This window comes from Bos indicus, chromosome 2 (genome assembly GCF_029378745.1).
Source record: "Bos indicus isolate NIAB-ARS_2022 breed Sahiwal x Tharparkar chromosome 2, NIAB-ARS_B.indTharparkar_mat_pri_1.0, whole genome shotgun sequence".
In the NCBI taxonomy this organism is placed as follows: domain Eukaryota; kingdom Metazoa; phylum Chordata; class Mammalia; order Artiodactyla; family Bovidae; genus Bos; species Bos indicus.
In genome coordinates, this window is record NC_091761.1 from 27,358,017 (window position 1) to 27,384,983 (window position 26,967).

At 39.3% G+C, this 26,967-nt stretch overlaps 1 protein-coding gene across 3 annotated transcripts in view; it reads right to left on the reverse strand.

Moving 5' to 3' along the window:
- Positions 1-26,967, reverse strand: part of CERS6 (ceramide synthase 6) — a 359,336-nt gene that overhangs the window by 37,482 nt on the left and 294,887 nt on the right. For all 3 annotated transcript variants that reach the window (XM_070803789.1, XM_070803794.1, XM_070803792.1), the window contains exon 8: positions 24,714-24,820. In XM_070803789.1, the coding sequence (XP_070659890.1) occupies positions 24,714-24,820 (107 nt within the window). The remainder of the gene's footprint in view (positions 1-24,713; positions 24,821-26,967) is intronic.

Genomic DNA, 26,967 nt, shown 5'->3' on the forward strand with positions numbered 1-26,967 from the left:
ATTTTTCAAAAGGTTGCTGCAGAATTTTTTCCTTACCCATCAGATAAAAAGGACATTTATGCAAAGAAATGTCTTTCTGTGAGCCCAATATTGAATTTTCCATTGTTGGTGCTCAGTGTCTCTTGGGAGGCTCTTAATTGAATCAGTCTTGAAAGGTTTTCTTTGTGTTTTCCCTCAGACCCTCTTACGGATTACAGAAGCATTGATAGTGAGCACAGCTCTAATGGAAGATGCTGTCATCTCATTATTCAGTCTGGTCTCTGTCTCAATAGCTCATGCCTCTTAAGTGGCTGGCATGCTATCAGGTCAAAAAGAGGTCAAGGTAGCCAGACACAGGAAGCAGTAGCTCTTCACAGGGGACAGGAGAATAGTGGTGGAGAGAAAGAGATGGTACTGCTGCTGCTGCTGCTAAGTCGCTTCAGTCGTGTCCAACTCTGTGCGACCCCATGGACTGCAGCCAACCAGGCTCCTGTGTCCATGGGATTTTCCAGGCAAGAGTACTGGAGTGGGGTGCCATTGCCTTCTCTGACCCTAGTGCATACTCCAGACTAATTTACCCAAGTATAGAGGAAGGTCCACACATTTACCCAATGAAGACCAGGGAACATAACAGAATTCTGCAATGGTTTCTGAAGGCAAGGCACAGTAAGAATCAAGAGCTTACGGGGTGGGTCATGCACAGGCAGCATGGCTTTCATGTGGCTACCTGCCATGCCAGGATTGTTTTCCCACATGCATCATCTTAATCTGAAAACTTGGCCGTGAAAGGCTAGCCATCAGGATATGATTCCTGTCTCTGTCTAAATGCTGCAGCTGAATTACTTGCAACTTTTCCTGTTCTATATTGAATAGTCAGACATCTTCTTGATTTAAGCTTTATTTCTTTAAAGAATCCTCCTCTGCCTCAGTGCCCCATCTAAAGCCCCCCATGTCTGATCATGTCCTCACTGACATATATGAACCATCATTTTCAAATAAACTAGAAACAGTGCTGACTAATGCTTTAAACCTCTCAAGGCATTTTTTTTTTGTGCGCTTTCATTGATGCACACAAAAACACTTTGCCAAAAAACACTTCATTACATTCAACAGTAGACGCAGCAAAAGAAGGGAGAAGACAGGCGATTTGAACAGGTTCACAAAAAGTAAGTTAGTATCAAGATGAAAACTTGAACAGGATCCTTAATTCCTTGTCTGACATTGTTTCCACATTATCTCACTTAAGAGGAGATTCTGAAAAACAATCAGCCCTTCTAGACTGTTGGGAAATAGTTTTCCAATATCCTTGGCCCATGTAAGTTCAATGACACATTCTATACATACATACCGGAGAAGGCAATGGCACCCCACTCCAGTACTCTTGCCTGGAAAATCCATGGATGGAGGAGCCTGGTAGGCTGCAGTCCATGGGGTCCCTAAGAGCCAGACATGACTGAGTGACTTCACCTTCACTTTTTACTTTCATACATTGGAGAAGGAAATGGCAACCCACTGCAGTGTTCTTGCCTGGAGAATCCCAGGGACAGGGAAGCCTGGTGGGCTGCCATCTATGGGGTCGCACAGAGTCAGACACGACTGAAGTGACTTAGTAGCAGCAGCATACATACATACACTCACACATTCATATGTGTTGCTTGGCCATTATTATCTGATTAAAGTGGAAGGAATAGTTTTAATAGTTGAAAAAGAAGTGAAATAGGACAATAATTAAAATGTTACACATGTAACCCATATGTGTATGAATGTGTGTATTTGTGTATGTGGGTGTATATATATATATGTATGTATGTATACATCTTTGTTTATCAATTTTTCTTGAGGTAGGACCAAGGGTTTTCCTTTCACATATAGGCTCTCTCGTTGACCTTTCTTGCATACACCATTTTTGAAGTGTTAAATCTATAATTTCTACTTTGGGCTTCTTTAAAATAGAGTGAAAACTTAAAGCCACTTGGAAGCAATATGAGTGCAGAATACTTTCGGGTTTTTATAATTTTCCTCCAGTCTTTCAGAGCTGTCTTATCTACAGTTAATTCAATAGCAATCTTTTAGATACAGTTGTTCCTCAGACTCCCTGGGGGATTGGTTCCAGGACCCCCAAAGATACCAAAATCCTCAGGTGCTCAAGACCCTATGTAATTGCCTAGTACAGTCGCTCTCTTGGGACTTCCCTAGTGGCTCAGATGGTAAAGCATCTGCCTACAATGTGGGAGACCTGGGTTCGATCCCTGGGTCAGGAAGATCCCTTGGAGAAGGAAATGGCAACCCACTCCAGTATTCTTCCCTGGAAAATTCTATGAACAGAGGAGCCTGGTAGGCTACAGTCCATGGGGTCGCAAAGAGTCGGACACGACTGAGTGACTTCACTTATTCACTTCACAGTCGCTCTCAGTATTCATGGGTTCCTTAACTCTGGATCTAAACAACAAGCAGCGTGAATTCATGGTTGGTTGAACCCATGGAGGCAGAAACTGTGGGTAGGGAGGGCCAACTATACCTGCTTTTTAGTTTTCACAAATGTTTAACTTCTATAGTTTTAGAAGCTCTTTTGTTTTTACACTTCTGCTTAGTATGTCATTTAGTATTTTTTTATAGTGAATGATAAAATCACACATATAACTGGCAGAGGTTGGCAGGCAATCATTTGACTCTTCGAAGGCGTGTGACTCTACCACTGGGAGAAGTCCTTAGGCATCGCACAGAGTAGTGGGAGCGTCAATACTTTGGCCACCTGATGCAGAGAGTTGGTTCACTGGAAAAGACCCTGATGCTGGGAAAGATTGAGGGCAGGAGGAGAAGGGGGTGACAGAGGATGAGAGGGTTGGATGGCATCATCGACTCAATGGACATGAGTTAGAATAAACTCTGGGAAACAGAGAAGGACAGGGAAGCCTGGTGTGCTGCAGTCCACATGCTGGACATGACTTAGAGACTGAACAACAAAAACAACAAGGGCAGTGGACACATCATGAGCTGTTTGAGTGCCACGGGTTTGCTCTACTGGGAAAAGCAGTGTCTGTTCACATAGGGGAGTGGGGCAGCTAGGTAGAAGATGACTAACTGTTTCTGGGTTTTTTTACTCCTAAGAAGCAATACAGTTTGGTAGAAAAAACATCTAGCAAGAAGAAGACTGTTCACAGCTCTGGGTCTGGGCCCAAAGGACTTCATGCAGTTGTATAACTTTCTCTGGGTGCTCAGTTTTCTCATTAGAAAATTAAGAAAATGGACAAAGGCGTAGTTGCTTAGAGCACTGGGAATGAGAAAGATTCTTGGCCCTGGACTTGGCCCAGTAGAAAAATCATGCCATGATTGATTGTCAATGTCTGCTCTGAGTAGTTAAGAGGGAAGTGGTAAAACACACACATATCATCTTGGAGCTAGATAATTCTGATCCCTGTGTAATGAAAAGGGTGCAGGCTTCAGGACTGCAATTAACTCTTGTGACCTTCAGCAAAGTTAATTACTTCTATGAGCCTTGGGAAAGCAGGAGAACTCCTTGGGGACCTAGGTAAGCTATTTTCTAACTGCTATTCTTGGATTATTCTCTGCTGCTGCTGCTGCTAAGTCGCTTCAGTCGTGTCCGACTCTGTGTGACCCCATACACGGCAGCCCACCAGGCTCCCCCATCCCTGGGATTCTCCAGGCAAGAACACTGGAGTGGGTTGCCATTTTCTTCTCCAATGCATGAAAGTGAAAAGTGAAAGTGAAGTCGCTCAGTCGTGTCCGACTCTTATCGACCCCATGGACTGCAGCCTACCAGGCTCCTCCGTCCATGGGATTTTCCAGGCAAGAGTACTGGAGTGGGGTGTCATTGCCTTCTCTGTCTCACATGTATAAGCCCTGAGAAAACATCAGCACACAGTGTGTGCGTGCTAAGTCATTTCAGTCATGTCTAACCGTAGCCCCTCAGGCTCCTCTGTCGATGGGATTCTCCAGGCAAGAATACTGCAGTGGGTTACCATGCCCTCCTCCAGGGGATCTTTCTGACCCAGAGATCGAACCCACATCTCTTATGTCTCCTGCATTGGCAGGTGGGTTCTTTACCACTAGCGCCACCTGTGTACTCAGCAACTGTCAAATAAATGGAACCATTGTTGTACTAAGAGCTTAGCACAATATAGGTAACAGGTGCTCAGTAAATACTAATTTTCCTTTCCTTCCTAAATTGTACAATCCTGGATGACAAGTTTCATGTGCACAGAGACACAATTTCCTTTTCTCTTCTATCCTTGAATAATTAGGCTGAATATAAAAATACAGAAACCTGAAGAGTGGTTTGGAAGTACCTTAGTATTAAAGTGTTATGAAGTTTTTTGAGCCTTCTAACTCCACATAAAATTTTAATAGAACGTGAGTATCAGACTATTTTCCTGGTTGCAAAGTATGGTATGAAGATGATTTTAGATGTGAGATGAACAGGAATGAGTTATATATTTATGTGAATGTGTATTTTACAAAATATTGGGTTAGCCAAAAAATTTGTTTGGGTTTTTTCATAAGGTGTTACAGAGAAACCTAAATGAACTTTATGGCCAATGCAATATAACTCACCCTGTTTAATTTTCTGTAGTAATATAATGATTTCTTTTAAACTAAATATCTAAAAATAAAAATAAGTGACTCTATTAAGGAAAACTTTCAAGTAAGAAATAATAGTATATGGTTCTGGCACAAATTATAGTTTGAAAGTGGCCAGAGTTAAAGAAACTTATAACTAGGTAATTGGCATCGCTGATTCAATGGACATGAACTTGGGCAAACTTTGAAAGATAGTGAGGGACAGGGAGGCCTGGTATGCTGTGTCCACAGGGTCACGAAGAGTCAGACATAACTTAGCTAGTAAACAACAACAAATACATAACTAGTTAAAAGCATGGAAATTTTCTATAGCTAAACTGAAGTTTGCCTTTTCTCAGCTGTAGGGAGGACAATTCTCAAGTTTTCTGTAAATTTTTGTTATTTACTTAAATTAAAATTAAAGGTATACACAAGGAAATTGTTGATCATTCATCCTAGGCATGTGTATTGGAGATTATAATTTTCTGCAGCCTAAATGTTATTAAGCCTTTTTCTTTTAGAAAAATCATTCAGCAGTGAAACAATGGCATTTTAAAGATGACAATATCTCATGGTATTCTATGAAGAACATTGTTATTTCTAGGTCTTCATCTTCTAAACAATTTTGAGAACCATAGGTTCAGAGCATTAGTGCTCAAGTGGGGCTGATGTTGCCGCACAGGAAGCATTTGGCAATGGGGGACATTTTTAGCTGTGATAACTAGGGTGTCCATGCCGCTGGCATCTGGTGAACAGAGGCCAGGAACACTGCTAAACATCCCATAATCAACATGATAATCCACAGCAAAGAATTACTTGACCCAAATGTCGATAGTGCTAAAGTTGAGAAACCCTGCTTTAGAGTTTTGTTTATAAATGACTTATGAACATCTTGATCTAACACCCACAGTTGAATGTTCAACATGTTCTGATGAGGCTGTAAATACCTACTTCCAAACTTATTTTCAGAAAGCATTAGGAAAAAAAAGAAAGAGACCTCATAGAATTTTAACCCCCTTTTTAAAAATTACTCCTCCATTTAGTTTTTTTTTTTTTTAATTTTATTTTATTTTTAAACTTTACATAATTGTATTAGTTTTGCCAAATATCAAAATGAATCCATTTAGTTTTTAAAAACATTTATTTGTTTATTTATTTGGCCATGCCAGGTCTTAGCTGTGGCATGTGGGATTTTTAGTTGCAGACTATGGGATCTAATTCTCTCACCAGGGATTGAACCCAGGCCTCTTGCATAGGGAGTGTAGTCTTAGTCACTGGGCCACCAGGGAAGTTCCTCCATTTAGTTTTCAAGAGTAAGCTGGTTGAAAAACCACCTAAATTATTATGGTACAATATCTACCCTCAGTTGATAGATCAGCTCAAGTCATCAGCTAAGGTCCTCCAAATGTCTTCCACTTGCCATGGCAAATAACCTCCAAGCTTATGAAGCAAGTTTTCTCACTTCTGATTGTGTTGGCATCCACATGGGTTTGTGTGGGGGACATGTCTGCAACCCTAGCCTGTATTCTCAACTGTTGCCTGGCACAGCGTTGGGCCTGGTGTAGGGAGTCCACCCATTCTTTAGTTCTATGATATACTGGGTGATGGTAAGTTATCAATGGGAAATCAATTTCTTTAGCCTTTCTACACTTCCTTGTCTACCTTTCTGGGCTCTGTTAGCCTGGAAAAAATATTTCCTCAGGGCTGCTGGTGAGCAGGTCTCACTAGCATTTCATACTTTATTCAGAAACCATTTCTGTCCAAAGATCACACTCTTATTAGAGGCCTAAAGCAGTCTGATAATAAACGTTTCCATGATTGATCTAAATAGAAGAAAGAGACCAGGGTGTCACCCTCCATTCCCAACACACCTCAAGAGCAAACTGTACTTGTAAAATTTTTTAGGACACAGGAATGACTGAAGAGGGTACAATAATTTATATAGGGCCTCCCCGGGCAGTTCAGTTGGTAAAGAATCCACCTGCAATGCAGGAAACCAGAATTTGATTCCGGGTAGGGAAGATACCCTGGAGAAGGAAATGGCAACCCACTCCAGTATACTTGCTTGGAGAATCCCATGGACAGAGGAGGCTGGTGGGCAGAAATCCATGGGGTCACAAGAGTAGGACACAACTTAGCAACTAAACCACCAATAATTTGTAGCCCTATATCTACCATAACATCAACTGAATTAGTTCTTGATTTTATATGCTTTTGGGGAGGTTGGGGGAGAGGGAATAGAGGTGAAATTTTTTTAAAAAATTTGACATTAAGTTGCATTAATACTGATCGCTCTGAATGGGCCAGACACAGAGTTAACTGGTCCCATATTGACTGAATAATCAAAGTGCTGTACTGTCCAACAGGAGAGGGGTGACAACATAGGCTCGGTCTTGTCAACTTTGAAAGGACACATACTCAGTAAAGAACTCGTTTGAGCAGAATTAAAGTGTCTCAATACTTTGATTTGTGGCTGGATAATTTTTAATTTTTAGCTCACAGGCTTTTTTTTTTTTTTTTTTTAAGATTGTTCCACTTTATGCTTAAGGAGCTGAAATTCTGCAGTGTCATTTGCCAGGATACTGATTATATATAAGTGGGAGATTTTTTTTTAATCAACAATAAATGTCTTGCATTGTGAAAATAGCAGCTTGACTCCCACATTCATTTAGCAGCAGGAGGCATGAAATGGATTGGCCCTTTTGAATTATTTCAGAAATGTGCTCCAGATGCATGTAGATAGATCACTAAATATAAATCTCATTGCTTCTTTCTTTTGCTTTTTGCCCCACTGCTAAGCAACTTTTAAAACTGGTATAGGATGAATTCTTTATCATCACCATCCTTCAGAATAAAATTAAGTTTATCAGAAAGCAATGAATGTTATCCAAATACAATCTGATAAATCCTATTGACTACTGCAAGTTGCAACTGGTTGACTGCCAAATGCTGCCATTTTGATGTGTGAGTCTTTTGTTTCTGAAGGACTCATTTATTTGAATGGTTTGGTGTTAGTTTCCTATTTATAGTGGCATATGTTACACCAGGGCTTCTCTGGTAGCTCAGCTGATAAGAATCCACCTGCAATGCAGGAGACCCCAGTTCGCTTCCTGGGCCAGAATCCCCTGGAGAAGGGATAGGCTACCCACTCCAGTATTCTTGGGCTTCTCTCACGGCTCAGATGGTAAAGAATCTGCCTGCAATGTGGGAGACCTGGGTTAGATCCCTGGTTCAGGAAGATCCCCTGGAGGAGGGCATGGCAACCCACTCCAGTATTCTTGCCTGGAGAATTTCCAAGGACAGAAATGCCTGGTGGGCCACAGTTCATGGGGTCACAAAGAGTCGGACACAACTGAGCAACTAAGCACATGTTATACCAACGAGGTGTGCTGCGTACACATCCTTTCCTCTTGAAGAACTTACCATTCAGCTGTGAGATGCGTAGTTAGCTGGCAGGTTCCAGCAGCAGAGCCTTAAGAATCTGCCACAGTGTCTGAGATGAGGTCTGGGCAGTGCTTAGCCAATGACTAAACACGCAGCAGTAATAGAGGCTGCCCATTTCTGCCCAACCCAGGACTTCTTTAATGGGTACTCATTGCTCTGGAGTTGTCTGTGGGGCTGGTTGAGACTGTCAGATCAGCATCACTGTCTGAAGCTCTGACTACCCTCCTCCTGCTTCCTTCACTTAATCTTTGGCAGGAATAACACTTAATAAACCTTTGGCCCTCCTAACTCCATCTCAGCATTTGTTTCTCAAAGGACCCAACTGAAACACAACATATAGATGTTGTTACCAAAACAGGAAGAGTAAAAAATTCTATGCTGCATTTTGGGCCAATGGCCAGTGAGCTGCAAATACTTCCTGGGGACTGTGAACACCAATGCTAATAACTCAATTCGTATATTGTGCTGTGATGCTCCATACTGGTATTTCTGCTCTGACTGTGTGTGTATGTATGCTCAGTCGCTCAGCTGTCTCCAATACTGGGCGAGCCTATGGACTATAGCCTGCCAGGCTCCTCTCTGTCCATGAGATTTCCAAGGCAAGAATACTAGAGTGGGTTGCCATTTCCTCTTCCAGGGGAACTTCCCAACCCAGGGATGGAACCCATATCTCTTGCGTCTCCTGCATTGGTGGGCAGGTTCTTTACCACTGAGCCATTGGGGAAGCCCTCTGCTCTGATTCAGTTCAGTTCAGTTCAGTCAGTATCTCTTGCATCTCCTGCATTGGCGGGCAGATTCTTTACCACTGAGCCATCAGGGAAGCCCTCTGCTCTGATTGGGCAGTAGCAAAATCTCCCTGGGGTCCCTGGGGCCTCAAACTAGTTACCATAACCACCTCTTGGGACCCTGACGGTTAATAAGGTCCAAATCTAGTGAGAATCCCAAAAGAGGATTAGCTTTTACTCTCTTTCAAGTGCTGTAGAAATTGGTTAAGAAAAGACTCCTCTGAACAGCAGGATGGGCTGTCTTGAAAGATATTAATTGCCATTTCCCCATGAGATTTGGGGGATTAAGCTGATGAAAGGAAAAGCAATAATATGAAAGGGAATCTATGTAAATTCACTAATTTAAACCAATTGGCTATTTTCAAATTATGTGTTTCAGTTGTTCTGCCTCCGTGGACAGGTGAAGTGCTCTGTTTCAAAGTATTTACCCACTCCAAGCACTTCACTGCCTGCTGAGGGGAGAAGACAGTCGATTACACCCTTCCCAACGGGAGGAGGATGGAAGGACTCATGTTTCCTTCGGCGATAAAGAACGTGAAAACAAAGTAAGGCAAACTCAGAAAACAAAAATAGGATCATGAAGAATACATAAAAACTGGATTCCTTTCTTTCACCTGATCTATCCTGGGAATCTCTGAACTTCTTCCATGGGTTGAATCCTATGGCCACTCATGTCAACAGAGTCCCCAATAATGCACAGGCTCCACTGAACCCTTTGGTTGGAGGCTGACCATTAACACTGTTAATAATCCCTACCTATTCACCCCTTACTCATTGGATTTCCTTGTCCTATTCCTAGGTTACACAGACTGGATTTAGAAATCAGAGAAACATTACATCCACTTTAAATTCTGAGTACAGGAGGTCATTCTATTCAAAAGAACACTGTAACCAAAAAAAAAAAAAAAAGCCATTGAAAGTGAATCCATTTAAAATGGAACATAAATTTCATAGAAAAGAGTGAATAAAAGACTTTATTTTGAGAATTGAAAATAAAATTCATGAAAATGAATTTATCTTCCATTTAATCAAATTCAGGTTATAACTGCAATTATGCTGTAATTCTTAGCGCAAACTAAAAACAAATGAAGGAACTTCCCCGGCTGTCCAGTGGTTCAAGACTCTGTGCTTCCAATGCAGAGGGCATAGGTTTGATCCCTAGTTGGGGAATTAAGATCCTATATGCTGTGTGGTGCAGACAAAAAATAAATACATAAAAAGAATAAAGATCTATTCTTCAAAAATGAATGAAGCATTAAGAGGGTTACATAATTTTTTTCAAAAAGAAGTGATGGTGGTATTACGACAATTTTAAGGAAAATTTAAGAATACTTAAGGGCTTTACCATTTACCAAGGGTCTCTCACAATCCTTTGAATTCCACACCTTTCCTTGAAGTACCTATCATATTACCATCCTTGTTGATTTTCCTTATTTCAACTGTTGAATTGTTTGACAACTCCTTTGGTCATGACTTAGGTATGTTTTAGGGGGAGATCAACATCACTTTCATTGACTTCAAGAAATCTTGCATATTGTGCATCAGATACAAGTTCTCACTTTGCAAGTAACTTACATTGCTTTGACACTCTTCTTTCATCTCACTAGACTGGTGAAGAAGATTCTAATGGTACAAGAGAGGACTTTTTGAGAGGGCACTAATCTTGGATTAGTGAAGTCGTGAAGTCGCTCAGTCATGTCCGACTCTTTGTGACCCCATGGACTGTAGCCTATCAGGTTCCTCTGTCCATGGGATTTTCCAGGCAAGAGTGCTGGAGTGGATTGCCATTTCCTTCTCCAGGGGATCTTCCCGACCCAGGAATCGAACCCGGGTCTCCCACATTGCAGGCAGACACTTTACCGTCTGAGCCACCAGGGCAGCCCCTGTTAATCTTGGATTAACTCATCACTAAATCAATCCTTTCTTGCAATAATGAACTTTCTTCCTTTTATAATCCCCTAATTTCTGAGAACCAGTTAGAGAAATCACAGATAGCCAGGACGTTTTCAATTAGTCCTTAAAGCTGCTATACCTTCTTTCGGGTGTAGGATGTTAAATTGAAAACATTTTTACCAACAATCTAGAGATACTGAGTCTTCCTAACGTCAGTGGCAGAGCCAAGGAAATGGTCAAAGTTAGCCTAGTCTATGGACCACACTGCCATACTGATCCCCTGTGCAGAATGAATTAAAGCAGAGAACATTAGCAAAGAAAACAGAAGGTATATTTCTACCCTTAACCACGATGAAAACTCACTGTGGCCTTGGCAAAGTCACTTAACTTTTCTGGGTTTCAATTGTCTCTGTGGTCTTGTACAACAAGAGATAGTTATGATTACTGATTTGGGGCCACAAAGATATGAGGGAGATTTTGCTACCACCAGTTCAGAGAGCCGATATACCAATGTGGGTGATAACCCAGTACCTAAACTGAATCATCGGTATTAAATGGTCAAGGTGCCCAGGAAATGACTAGAGTTCACTGACCACTGGCTTAAATGGCAATCAGTTCATGTTATTTCTCTGTTATCATTCCCTGGGACCTCGCACCCCAATCCCAATGCAACCCCTACATCTTGTCAGGTATGAGCATGGTTTTGTCAGAAAGGAATTATAGACCATCAGATATACCTTTCTACCACACGCACACCCTCCAGTCCACTCTCTCACTCTATCTTTTTTTTCTGCCTCATGCTCCAGAAGGACAAGTTTCCTACTCTTAGAGGGCTACCCTACCACCTGGCTGTTAACCTGCTGGGGTGCTAACTGCGCAGGCTTCTCTCCTTCTTTCATCACTAGTATCCTCAGTCTCTTCCTTTGCACTAACTCAAGGAATCGTGGGTACCTGAGACATCATCTAATTGGAACCAGCACTGGAGGCTAGCCTCTCTTCCTTCACTTCTCTGAAAAGCAGAAGTCTCTTTAAGCATGGGTACTTCACTGACATTTCCAAGTACTCTTTTTCCTCTGTGTTTAAAAGGAAGCACAGATGTCCTACATTCTATAAAAATCTTTATTTGATACTGTATTCCATCTAATGATCATCTTATTTCCTTCCTTCTACACACAGAAACCTTTTTAAAACAAGTTATCTACATCTATTCTCTTCTTGCTACCACCCCTACATCCCCTGCTCAGAATCTGTTGCAGGGATCACTCTATAAATAAATTTCTCACTGAAAGGTCACCAACCCGTATATCATCATGAAATCATAGACTCTGTACATTTTAGAAGACATCTTTGACATTTATTCCAAGTCTCCCATTTTATAGATGAAGAAGAACACGCACAATTTCATAGGACCAGTAGTCTCATTTGCCTTGGTGCCCCTTGCGGAATTTGATATTGTAGACTTTTTCCTTTTTCTGAACAATGTATGTTAATAATAAAAATCTTGTCAATCTGATTTTTTTTTTTTGATCAGCTCTTAAGAGATGGCCTGAACATTAACTGAGTATACCTTAGACACAAAGACAAGATGACTATTCACATGTGCTTGTTTCAATCCAGATTCTTAGGTGAGATCTCCATCACCCTTTACCTACCATGGTACTATCACCAGGCTTCAAGTTACTTTCAAGCTATTTTCGTAATCATCAGAGGCTCTTGTTATTGCTGGAAGAATTCAATAGAAATGTATTTAAGTCTCCTTTCTGTGGAGTTGAGCTGCTTATTCCTTAGTAAAAAATAACTATACATTGCTCTTCTACTATAAATGAAGATATTCATTTGGCTAAATGGTGACTGTAGTAACTAAAATACCTTACTGTCAAACATTTTTCTCCTTTCTTTGAAAGGAAAGTGCATCATTTTTCACTGCCAAGAAGTTTCTCAGATATAGGAAAAGTAAGGAAAATAAGTCATCATTACCCACCAGAACAGAGTGATAACCTGAAGAAGAAAAACTGGCTTCTCTTCCCTCTTTACTTCAGGAAAAACAGCCTGGATCTGTTCTCGAATGGTTTGGGGATACTGGCTATTTCTCAAGGTTCTCAAGATATTGGCCCAGGGAAATAGATCTAGAGGATGGGCAGAAATGATGGTGAGCATGTTTTAGGCTTCCCTGCTGGCTCAGCGGGTAAAGAATCTGCCTGCAATGCAGGAGACACAGGAGACACAGGTTCGATCCCTGGGTCAGGAAGACTGCCTGGAGGAGGAAATAGCAACCCACTCCAGTATTCTTGCCTGAAAAACATCCTATCGACAGAGGAGCCTGGTGGGCTACTGTCCAAATGGTCACAAAGAGTTGGACCTGGCTGAGGGACTAAACACACATGTTTTAGACATTTTTGTAGCATCAAGAGTCTCCAGATACAACAAGTGCAGGTAAAATAGTTTTAATGGAACTGTTAGGTTTTTGTGTAAATGCAATAGAACTGCCTTATTTAAAATATCAAAGCCATTATGGTCAATTTATGTGGAAAATATATCATTTCATTTTATTCCTCTTATTCCTTTTGCAGCGGGCAGCAATCAATAGCCTCCCTGCTTTTTAATTACTAAAAAGAGAAGCTACATGAAGCAGCTGGCATGATATTTATTTGATGTTGATAAGAGTAAGCCAAAGTTTTACTATATGATATATATAAAATACATAAACAGAAATATAATATATTTAAGATAAATATACACTTATCTCACATAGATATTTATATATGATAAATAAGATACATATTTATATATAGTTTTAAAAGATACAAATAAGATATATATGATAAAGTACATATATATTACATCTTTACCAAATATCTACTTATCTATCTATATATCTCACATACACAACAGAGCATCACTTTATTTCACTTTTTTTTTGAGAGTAAAAAGTAGGCTAGAAGATAAAAATAAGCAGTGATCTTAGTTGTGCATGCAGTTATTTTCAGAAAAAGGCAATCTTTTGTCATCCTCCCCAAATCTTTGAAGGATGGGTAGAAATCAAGTTAAAAAGAAAAGGAGAACAGTCACGAGTCAGTATGTCTGGTAAGGCCACCCAAGTTCTCTGCCCTCTATGTCTGAAAGAGGGCTGGTCCCAAACACTAGCTGCAGCGTGGCATGTAGGGCGCACAGATGATGCAGGGGGATTAGTTAGGGTATGTGGGCTCAGGAGATGAGGGGTTTAAAGTAAGCATTACTCTAGCATTCAGAATATTTCTCCTTGATTTTGGGAGAAAGAAAATAAAAAGAATGATATTCTATTATATTAAAATAAGTAAACAGACTACCTGCCTGCAGAGAACACATTTATGAAAGTGAATTCTGAATTAAGACTAAGAATAAATCAAAGCTTTATTGTCAAGTAAATCAGCAAACTTAACAGCATAGGAGCAGTGAGCACAGAACTGGGCATACAAATGGGGATTGAGACATGGTCCCAGCCCTGCTTGGAACTCACTGCTGAGTGGAGAAGGGCGACAAGGAAATTAACGATCACCAAACAATAGAATAGAACAGTGTTTCTGGAGAACACAGAGCAATTGCTACTGAAGGTAGGAGACTTAAACATCTAATTAAATTTTTGAGTGAGGTGAAGAGGACACAATTGAAAACAAATGCAATCCTACGGCTAGTAGAGCAAAGAGGGTTGAGCTCCATGAATAATTCGCTACTAAGAGATAGTCAAGCTCTGTTTCTTCTGTACTTTGTTGATGCACTTGAACCTATTTTGTGAAGCACCTGACTTATTTCTGGAAGATATTACAGACTTCATATAAGAAAGGGTCTTCACCCTTTTTAATAAAGTGCTGACTTTGCAAACTATGCTCCTAACATCAGCCAGTGTTCTGAAGAGAAGTAATTTAAGAGACTTGTACACAGAGAAAAACTCCTTCACTGCTTCATGTTAGCCCTTGAATTGACTGATTGGGATGTGTTCACAGGGTACTTTGAATAACAACTGAAAGTATTCATTGCTTTATCAAGGTGTTTGCCCTTTAGTAGCGGACAAAAGACAGAAAACCCTTACATGTCCACGGAATAAGAACCAGTAAAATGTGGTGGGCTAAAATCCTGATTAATGGAAATATTCTAGTTAACTTAATGATAACCAGAAAATTCTCCTTATTTTGTTTTGTTCATTTATTATTAGTCAAATGGCATAATAAAAAAGTCACTGAAAATATTTTACTAATTTTTGATGGTTCATAGTGATGCATTGCTTCAATACACTAACTATGATTACAGAGTACAGGTGAGAAGACAGGAGACTTATTTTGGAGGCTGTTTGAATAGCCCTGGAGGCTATTTGGAAAAATAATCCTCAATATTTCCTTATTTTAGTATCAGATACTACCAGGCAATAGGATTATGCTACTAGACTATTCCATTTTGCAAATACATTTTTATTACACTTACATTTCAATTCAGAAGATAACCTAAAAATGTTAGGTAACTAAAATAGTACTTCTTTGTCTCTCAGAATTTAAAAACACCTGGAATTGTTTCAGTGTGGCTATACTTCTGTGCCATTAAAAAGCAGAATGTATTCTGAATCATTTCTTCAAACAGGTTTTAATAAATATTTCAATGAATGGTCCATACTACATTTCAACAACTACTGAATATGTAACTCATAGGTCACAATACAATGTATTGCAACCAACAAATCAAATGAAATATTTATACTCCGATGACTCAACTTAAAGGCATGAGTTGGGATTGTGTGGGATACAAAGCAGTCTAAGATACTAGAATCTGTGAAAATTAGGTGTGTGTTTACATGCTGTCTGTTGAAAAAAAAAAAGGAGTCAGGACAGCTAAGTTGGGCTACTGCAAGTTGCTCTGAGAGATGTGGAGTCTACTATGAATTTGAGGATGGGCCTTGACATAAGTCCCCAGTGAAGGCTGGAACAACTGTTCAGGATGCTAGAACAGAATTACTTACTATGCTGGAATGATGTTCTGTGTGCTCCTGCGCACTTTCTTTGGTGGTCCCACGGATGGAGGAAACGTGCTCTATTTGTTTTTCCTGTCTGTCTTTCTCTTGGATGGCTGCCCTTTTCCTATGCTGCCCTGGAACCTCTGGACAACATCCTCTCTTCGTGCTTCAATATGAGGAGCGATGTCACCATGTCCCCACTCACCACTTTCCCCACCAGACTTCAAGTCAGCCTGCAGTTTCAGTATATCTACATGTTCTATGACTTTTCTTATATATCTTTAACTCTTGTATTTCCAACTTGTTGACATTTAGCATTCCTAATTAAGCATTTCTGTCTTATTATCTGCTGTGGACAATGGCAGCAGTTATTAAACAATTGCATGATACTGCTTTTATAAATCTGTCTGAGCAAAATCATTTGATGGTTGGAATGTTCCCCTGCTTTTAAAAGCTATTGAGTCATTGCCACCCTCATCTTCCTGGATTGGCCGACTCTGTATCATAAAGAAAGATGCACTACAGGCTACAGAGTCTCAGTCATGACTGTGCCAAACTACATGGGAAATTCTAAAATCTTTTTATTTAACAAATATTTATTGACAGTTTTGCAGCATTGAGTGTTCCTGGGCTCATGACCTAATCAATACCTATACCCTCACAACACTCTTACTCTGCCTGACATACAGCTGGCTCACAGTGAGTGCACTGAACAGATCTGTAAAGAATAAGTGGCTCTTTGTCTAGAAAGAATTTGAGAAGTTCTTGCTCCCTTGCCCTAAAGACATGGAAAGTTTAATAATACATGGTAAGATATATCCCCCCCAAACACCCAAGGAATAGAGATGACTCTAGAGATGTGGGTGAGACTGTGGTTCTGTCTTTGGCTGCACTGCTCTCCCAGAAGTGACAGTCAGAGGCAAGGATGAAGTTCTGAATGAAAGGACACAGTCAGGCTGGCCTCCACTGACAAAGACATAGAGGCCTGTGCACGGGGCCTGTGGAGGGCAGGTTTCTCAGACGCTTTGGGCTCTGGTCTAGACTGGGAGGTAGGCCAGGGGCAGTCACAAGCTGGTCCAAAGCTGAACTCAGGATGGTGACAAGGGGCTCAGCATGAACACAGTGGCCGGTTGGCAGAGACCCAGAGACCAGAGACAGAAAGGTGAGGGGAGCTGAAGCAGATCATTAGTTGGGTGTAAGACTGCCCTTCATGGTAACACAAGCAAATGGATCACAGCTGATGTGGGTTCTTTGTTTGTTACAAAACATCACAAAACATCACTCTCAAATATGTGAGACCCTTGATTATATTTTCAAATCCCTGGCCCTGGCATTAGACTTTACCATACTCAGATATTTTAAAAAACAGATAAAATGGCCATGCTTAATTTTTTCCATAGATGGTATATAAACACATTTTATAACACTTTGAGCAAATAATTTATTTGGTCTTTTTCTCCTTCTCCCAGTAAAAGATTCAGAGCAATGATTGGGAGGCAGGGAGGGGTCACTTAAGACATTAATTCTGTGTAGAAAGTGTTACTAGGATACCACATTTTTTTGTTGACTCAAATCACAAAAGGAGAAAAGGTTACTGAATTGAGAGCATATTGTGCATCTCCTATACTCACACATAATATTAAGAATATCTGCACGCTTTTTGCCTAAGGTAGTCCAAAGACTACCTAGACTAAGACTTCTTAGTCGCCTTTTAGTTTTTTAGAAGTCTTAGTCGTTTTTAAGACCTAAGTCGTCTTAGTCATTTTTTGGAAGTCTTTTGCCTAAGACGTCTAAAAAACACCAAAGGCTGAATATATTTAATATACCACTTCCCACACTCCTTTATTTTTACTCATCAGACTAATTCTTAATGGTCTTGCCCAAGAGTTGGCAAACTTGTTCTGTAAAGGATTTTTATGATTAGCAGGTCATATGCTCTTTCCCAACCACTTAAACCAGTGTAGCAGAAAGCAGTCAAGGACAATATGTAACAGACAGACAAGGCCATGTTTCAATAAAACTTTATAAAAGTAGGCAATTTGTCTTAAGGGCCATAGTTTGTTGATTCCGGTCTAGCCCTTCAATCTTAAAATTATATTAAAATTATTATGTTTACATGAAAAGAGCAAAACATCTCAATACATATTACTTCTATCCAAGTCTACCCCCCTTTATGAAGGTAGCAACTGATATTAGTATATGTAAATATTATTAAAAACATACCAAAATACCTAGTAGCCAAAAGACTTTAGGTTTCATCCTTTATCTTTCCAATATAGTTAACATAGACCAGCATCAAGGAAAATTTCAGAGAAAACCTGTCAAGAGATTCTAGAAAAAAACCCAAAAACTCAGCTTGTCTAAATTTGTGAACCCCAAAATGAATCTTTCCAGATATTCAGAAAAGCATATAAGCCACATTACTTTGGTAAAATGTGTCATGAAAAATAAATCAGAGAAGATGATATTCTCACATGCATCTAGATGAATTTCAAATCTTATTATGGAAAACAGTAAAAGAATGATCTAGGCTCCTTGTAACTTTTTTTCTTTTTAATTGCAGAGACTTTCAGAGAGTGCAAATCAGCAAATGATTTCCCTACTTTACATATAGAGAGCCACAGAAAGTAACACTCTGAGAAGCCACATGCTTCTGCTGGAACAGCAGAGACCACCAGAGGTACATATTTGACTCTAACTTTCCTGGAGTCAAGGGCTTGGCATTTGGTAGGAAATGGATGAGGATATGGAAAGTCAACATTAGGCCATATGAAGAGGCTCTGGTCACTGTGGTATGCCCATTCTTGGCTGGACAATGACTTGTGAATCTGTCCCTTGCAGAAAAGAACTAGCCTAACCTATATTTGCATTTTGGGAGATTCTGTGCAGAGCATTATTTACTTCTGCTGGCTCAGGATAGGTACAGTCACTTCAGATTTGAGAGACCAAGGCAACCCAGCTCATGCCCATTACTACACGCTCACTGAGAACTGAGAAGGGATAAAACAAGGTATTCTGCATCTCATAATTGGAGATAGCATTCAAGAATTTTATTTCAAAAGTATCTACGGTTATGTTTCCTTAGTCTAGACTAGTTGAAGGTTATCAAATGTATAAAAATTTCTGACCACTTGGCCGCAATGGGAATTTCCATGTCTAACAGTAATATAACAACTTTTTAAAAAGGTTTAATAGTTATAAAGTACTTTATAATTATAGAACACTGCTACAAATAATATTTCATTTGATCCTTAATATTTCCTGGTAAGGTAGGCAGAACAATGACTACTATTTTTCTCTGAAGAGGCCACAGATGTACAGAAGCTATGCACCTGGGCTTCCCACAAGCAGTGAGGAGGAGAAGCGTGACTCAAAGCCAGCAGTCTCTCTACTGACTGCACCATGCACCTTCCCTTTCAGGATCTTTGTGGTTTTGCCTTTTCCGATACCAGATTTCTAATGTATGGCCAGAAGATGATAATGCTTACAGTGTAGTGTCTTGGCTGGAGCAGAATAAAAGGGACAATCATTTAGAAATGATTCTTTTTTTTAAATGCAACAACTACCAAAAATGTATCTCATCAACAGCTTTATGGCCTAATCCTTAAATAACATAGTACACTGTATTATAGGAAGGACAATTAGAACTTGCTGAATTAAACTGATGTCAGGAGACCAGAGTCCAGAGAGACTGGGTAAATCACTGACTCAACAAGTTTCTCTGTATAATAAGAGAGAAACTGCACCTACCTACTTCACAACAAATTAAGGTGCTCAACAAAGACAACAGATGTGAGACCATATTACTCAGCCATAAAAAGGAATGAAACTGGGTTGTTTGTAGAGATGTGGATGGACCTAGAGTCTATCACATAGAGTGCAGTAAGTCAGAAAGAGAAAAATAAGTATTGTATATTAACACATATATGTGGAGCCTAAAAAAATGGTACAGATGAACCTTTTTGCAGGACAGGAATAGAGTCACAGATGTAGAGAGCAGAATTGTGGACACAGTAGAGGAAGGAGAGGGTGGGATGAACAGAGAGCAGCATTGACACATATACCCTTCATGTGTAAAACAGATAGCTTAGTGGGAAGCTGCTGCATAGCACAGGGAGTTCAGCTCAGTGAAAGAGGAGGTCAGAGGGAGGTCCAAGGATATATGTATACATAGAGCTGATTCTGGTAGGCTGCAGTCCATGGGGTCGCTAAGAGTCGGACACGACTGAGCGACTTCACTTTCACTTTTCACTTTCATATATTGGAGGAGGAAATGGCAACCCACTCCAGTGTTCTTGCCTGGAGAATCCCAGGGACTCGGGAGCCTGGTGGGCGACTGAAGCGACTTAGCAGCAGCAGCAGCAGCAGAGCTGATTCACTTCATTGTACAGCAGAAACTGACACAACATTGTAAAGTAATCATACTCTAATAAAAAAAGAATTAAAATGTATCTAAGTTACTCAATAAATATTTACTGAGTAGCCACTGTGAGCAACGCATTGTGACAGATGCTGTGAGACTGAGCACAATGTACTCCATGCAGATTAAAACCAAAGCTTCATAAAACACTGAAAATTGTTAAGAACATCAGAGACCACACACAAATGGAGTTGAGGAAAGACAGATGCAAATCAATGAATACAGTAAGAGCTTATAACAATGGAACAGCTTACTTTCAAAAAGGAGCAAATGAAGGACTGTCCAGTTGCTAAAACACATAGACTTTTGAGTAGATGTAGTAATGTGAACCACATAACCAATTTCAAAGAATTAGCATGCAATAAAATAATGCAAGAATATCAGGACTTTTTAATACTGATTACATGTTAAAATCATATAATTTGGATATGCTGAGTTAAATAAAACATGTTATTTAGTGGATATCACCTGTTTCTTTTACTTTTTTAATGTAACTACTAGAAAATTTTAAATTACTATGAAGCCTGAATTATATCACTAATTCTACTGGACTATGCTGTTTTAGAAGGCCGCATTATGGCCAAAAGGGAAGTCTGCGCATTGCACGGTTCTGGACTGGCTAATTATGGTGTATGCCATCTTTGTGAGGCATGGACCAAAGATACAACACAGAATGAGCCAAGTATCATCAAACCCACAAATCACAAAAATTCTGATGGCTCACGTGGGAACACAATTATAGTCGAGAGGAACCTGCAGGGTATTACTGATGATTCCAAAGTAAATGGGTTCAAAACTAAAAGCAGTGAGGGCATAAAAATCATTCTGTTTCTCCTTCCAGCTAAAGCACAAATATCTGAGGGAGAAATAAGTCTATGAAAGGCTTGTTAGAACTGAAGACCAATCTAGCTCCAGCACTTTCCCTTGACCAGTGACTATTTCACACACATATTTGAAAAGACCCTGATGCTGGGAAAGATTGAAAGCGGGAGAAGAAGCGGATGACACAGGATGAGATGGTTGGACGGTATTACCGACTCAGTGGACATGAGTTTGGGTAAACTCCGGGAGTTGGTGATGGACAGGGAGGCCTGGTGGGCTGTGGTTCATGGGATCAAAAAGAGTCGGACACAACTGAGCGACTGAACTGAACTGATACTCTATCTAGAATCATGCTTTACTCGGCTGACAGAGCTCCTTAGACCATGCAACCAAACTGGTTAACATCAACAATCCACTTACATTCCTTATACCCAATAAATGTTCAGAAAATAACTGATAATCTCTACATCCCACACAATTATCAACCAGAATATTGAAGGGACGTGTAGGGATTCAAGTGCCCCAAGAGAGGCCCTTGTCTTACCGAATTCTCAGCACCCAGCCCAGTACTAGTGACACAGGAGGGCCAAGTAAATATTCATTAAATACACAAAAAGTGGTAGTATATTAGAAGGTAAAAGTCCACATTTATATGGAAAGGGCAGGAACCAGAAATTATAGACTGGTGAGCACTTAGAACTGAAGAGCCAGGAAGGAGCCACCAAAGGCCACCAAAAACCAAGCCAGCCAGTTGGGCCACGAATCTTTTTCTGCCCAACACCACGTGTGCAGAGCATGAACTTGATGTTCACAAGACCTTGGACAAAGTCTTTTACGACACCTTTTAAAAATATGGAGAAATAGCAGGCCTAATGACAAAGCGGTTATAAGACAGCAACGAACAGAAAATCGTAAAGACAGACTGGTGGTTGAGAGATGGAGGTCAACGTGAAGAAATTCTTCAGCAGTGTACACAGGAGTCCCTTTGGGTCAACATTTGCTTCGGTGAGTGGGAGAGGCGTGAAAGGCATGTTTGCAGGTAATATAAAAGTAGCAGGGTAAGTGTAGCAGTGGATACGGTTCAGAAGATCCTAATCAGGCCTGAATATCTGAAAACAGCATGATGAAATCTAATAGAAATAAATGTAGGTGGTCTGATTAGGTATGCAAATAAGTCAGAATTAGAAATAAAAATACATGAAAGCGAGATAAATGTTAGCTGAAGGCGATCTAATCTGGCAGCAGCTCAGCTGTTATCAGGATTGCCTGCGGAATGCGAATGCAGAGGTCAACTGCCTCAGAAGAAATGCGGTTCTAAGCACAGCTTTTTGTCAGTGCTTTTGCATTTTGTATCAGCTAGTCCACACTCAGAACATCGTGACTACAGGAATTCTGAGGAACAAATGAAGGAGAACAGCAAACAGGAATCACTGAAGGGATTAGAGATGCTTTTGAAGAGAACGCCTACAGATGATACAGTAGAAACCCTCACATTCTTGAGAGTTTTCAGTTAGAAGTGGTTGGGTACACTTTGTCTATTTTCTAAAAGGCACTTTTTTGAGGAAGGGGAGTCACAGATCTCTTTTAGAATCTAATAGAGCCATGGGTCCTCTCCCTAGGGAAAAAAAATGTACACACAAATGTTTTATAAACAGTTTCAGGGGGTTCTAAATCAGATTAAGAACCCTTAGTTTAGAAATTCTAAGGACCCAGGTTTCTGTTTCATATAAAAAATTATTTCCCCCTTGACATCTAAAGCAATACTCCTGATGAGGAACTGAGAGAATGCCTATCCTGGGCAGAGGGGTGGGCCAGGGGTCTGGAGCCAGTCACCTGTAATGTCCCTCCCAATTTTAGGAGTCACTAATCTGAAAGGAATTTTTGAATGGTTTCACAGTATTAAGGCAAATACTTAAAACACTTTATTATTGTCATTCACCTTACTATTTTAAATACTCTCCATGCCCACTACACTCTAGTAATTGAAACAGGTCAAAACAAAGGTCATCCAAGCACGCACATCGTTTATGAGACATATCTGACAAGGACTTCATTCACTAGATGCCCAATCACAATGGGAACAGGTATACAGAAATTATTTCTTGTCCCCAAGCAATAAAATATTTCTCTCCACAAGCTGCTTTTTGAAAAACTTGACTGCACAAAGGCCTGAGGTAGCAGGAAACCTACAGTATTTGCAATATTATAAGCTCTTGGTTTGCATTTCTGGTTATAAAGATTTTTCTAAGCAGCTGGCTTATGTTATCATCACAGGACATACCCATGAGTTATCTCATTAGCAGCATTACATAATTTCTATATTCTGAGTTTATCTTCTTGGTATCTCATTGCTGTCTAAACCGGAAGAGCTTTTTCATGTTAGCTAGAAAGGAGGAGATACATCTCAGCTTTAATTCTATCCTTAAAAGATAGAATGAAAGCAAATGTAAGTCCTTAATAGTGATGCTTACTTTTTAAAAACTAGGTTCTCAGAAATTCTAAGCAGGAAAAGCTTTCTATTATTCTTTTGAGAAAATTTTCCTGGATTTTCTTCAACTTTCTTCTATTTAAATTCCTACCCCTAGTTCTGCTCATATCTTGAAAAAGCTCCAATCCTGAAATAAGTATAGATACATTATAGTCAAAATTACTTAATGTTTTCTACCTACAATCATATAAAACTATTATAATGAGTTTTAAAAATGCCTTCTGCCAACACAGGGTGCTGCTGCCGGGATGCAATTTTCATAACAAGTAGGTGTCCGAAAGGGCTGTAAGTCTCAAGGAGAAGGTGTGTGTGTGTGTGTATATGCGTGTGTGTGTGCATGGGGTGAGATTAATTTGTCTATGGAACCTCAATGATAGATGTTACTCACTTAAAAATCCCAATTTTATTTTTATAGTTTTTCTATTGGACTGAAAAGTTATCACTGAAGCCCTTAATTTCTCCACCTTCTTCCCTTTCTGTTGCTCTAATTTCCCATTCAAATCAATTTTCCCAAATGGAATAAAAAAATCTGTCATCAGTGGTAGACTTTAAGTGAAATGGAGGAATAATATTTTTTTCAGAAATAATGATCTCCATAAAGATTAATGACAGTAGACCTATTTTCTATACAAGAGACTGTCATATTTCATCAAAACCTGTCATATAGCTCTCAACCAAAGAAAAGACGTCCAGACAGTAAGGGGCCACAGAGAATTTTAAGGGTTACTTTTGAGCTATACTTTTCATTTGCTTTAGCTATAAATGCAGCCGATGAGAATTATATAGGATAGTGGTCCTAAAACATGAATGTAGCAGTCATCAGGAAGGCATATCAAAATCCAAATTGCCAGGCCCCACACTCTGAGTCTGTGATTCAGTAGGTCTGGGGTGGGTGGGGCCCCAGAGGTTGCATTTCTAACAAGTTCAGAGGTGATTCTGCTGCTGTGGCTAATAAATCCTTGGTGAATGACTGGTACAGGAGGATCCCAGATATCTAACTGGTTGCAACACCATACTTCCTTTCTTAATGCAAACTTTCATGGCTAAGGTTTTTGCATCATATTTTAGGATTGGAGCCGAAAGTGGCTGACGGCTTCCTGTGGCTTAAGAACCTACGCAAGCCACATCCTTCTCTCACGATCCTGTAGAAAGTATTAACAAAGAAGACAACTTCCTTCTGGAAGAAGAAATCAAGCTGTTTCTTGAGTCTCTCCCTCGCTTTCTTTAAACTTCTTACTAAGTATCTGGAATAAAATTCAACAGGAAAATGTTTCATAAAACCTATTCTGGATGGGGTGGCCTTATCAGAAAGATAGGCACACTTACCAGAGAGGAAATACACCCAGTCGTGTGGTGATAAAAACCATGGCAAACATAACAAACAGGAGATCACAAATTTTCTGAAACTTGGCGTAATTTGCCATTTTGGCAGCCTATAAAAGGAAGGAATGTGAAAGATTAATTGAGTTAAACTGATAAATGAAAAGCTTCTTTCAATATGTATGAGTCTCCTTTAAGATATAACTTACCAGATGCATAAAACTGCTGGCTACTTTGAAATGTCATGCATCATGCATCATATTTATAAATTACCCATAAGTCAAGTGAAATGCGGTATTAGCCATAAGTAGAACTACTGACTGCTACAGATTTAATAAAATATTCAGCAACCTGGAAAATTCAATTATATGGTTGACTTCAGGAAAACAGAAAAATAAGAAATTCTTTCATTACAGATAATATTAGCAGGCCAAAGACACCAAAACAGGAATTTGGCATAACAGGTCAAAATAGAAAGTGCTAGATAATCCTTTAAACCTTTAATGAATTCCAAATACTAAGGTCACAAACTTTATAGACAATATATTGAGCCTTCCTGTACTTTTTCCTTCTTTATACTCATAGGTGTTTCTTAAACAGGTATAAGGAGGTCTCTAGGGACAGTTTCTTGGCTTACCCTCACAAATTTAGAAATGAAGAATGTGTCAAGATAATGTTATTTCAGTGAATCCATTTAGGTATCACTTTCAAATTTACATTATTGGGTCATTTTCTAGATGAAAAGTCACCAGTGTTCAGAATGTCTATGAGAAGTACACTAATAATTTATGGGAGTGATTTAAGTGACCACTTTTTATATTATAAATTAGTCAAGGAAAGAAATACATCCCTTTCTCTACCATTTACTTTTTACAGATGATTCTAAGTAAGAATAGGTGACACTGAAAACATAATTGTGCTTGATTACCTCTTTTTACATTTTCACATATAATTCACAGTACCCACACACAGGGTTATAAACTGAAGATGTATTTCAAATTCATGACATTATTTTCTAACTTCTTGTAAAGTTAAAATAGCTGAGCCAGACTTGAAAGGATTGTTGACAGTATCCATAGAAGCTGTAATTTAAGATCTTTAAGTAAAATATGAAGCTATGAGAGAAATACATTCCTAAAAGGAAATATCAGTATCTATTAACTGAGTGGAAGCCAAGATTATGAACCTTTACTTTCATGAATACTTTGTATGTGACATCACAACTTATACTAACGGAGTAAAAAAAGCATCTTCTGCCTCCTTCTGGCTATGTAAACCATGTAGTTTTTCTTTTAGATTCATTCACCAGTATTCAATAACAAGTATTAAACATCAATTTTTCTGAAATGTCTAAGCCATAGATTCCACTTTGGAGAGTCAACATATCTCATTATTTGGATATTCTCAAGCATTATTTTATAATGTCAAATAGAATCCAAGGGATGAAGAACATTTCCTTTTAAACCTTTGTTTAAAAAGGAGTCATTCACATGACTTGGGCTTCTGGATTATTTTTCTTTTTTTGATAAAAGTGGTAGATGATGATTCAGCCCACATTTTCTGAATTATGGTTCTGCCGAGCACTAGGCCATCCATTTCCACAGACATAAGAGCTGGCAGATTATACAGGATTGATTTCAAAATGGTATATTGCTGTATATTTTTCTACCTCCAAGCACACTGAGGATTTAACCACATGGTAACTGATTTTCAGGGAATTGCCTTTGCACTAATTTTATTTCTTTTAAAAAATGTGCTGGATAGAATCTAGCTTGAATCACTTAAAATAGTGCCAACCTTCCATATGACATATCTAGCCCGTTAGGAATATTTTTTTGTTTCATAACCTTATAGGGACCAGAGTCTTTAATGAAGTGCTGTATATACGTCAAACCTTGACTAATTGCCTTTATAGTAGATTCAATTTTATGACCTGAAATTTCTGCTTATATTGCAATAACAAATCATTATTTGAGGGCACTTGTATTTTACATTCATAGTGACAGCACAAGCTTCAGAGGGGCAGAACTGTAGGGCAAAAGGAATGAAAAATCAGAATATAGATTCTAAGACCCATTTCTACATGGAGTTTGTACTTTGGTAAGTTTATTTTTGACCAGTTAGGTAAATTTCTTAGCATTAAAGTGAAAAACTGTAATTCTATAGCCTTACTGAGCATGTCTCTTCATGGGGGCCAATATTAAGAGTAAATACCACATCAAAATTTTACTTGGGATTTTATCTTTTGAAATATGTTTAG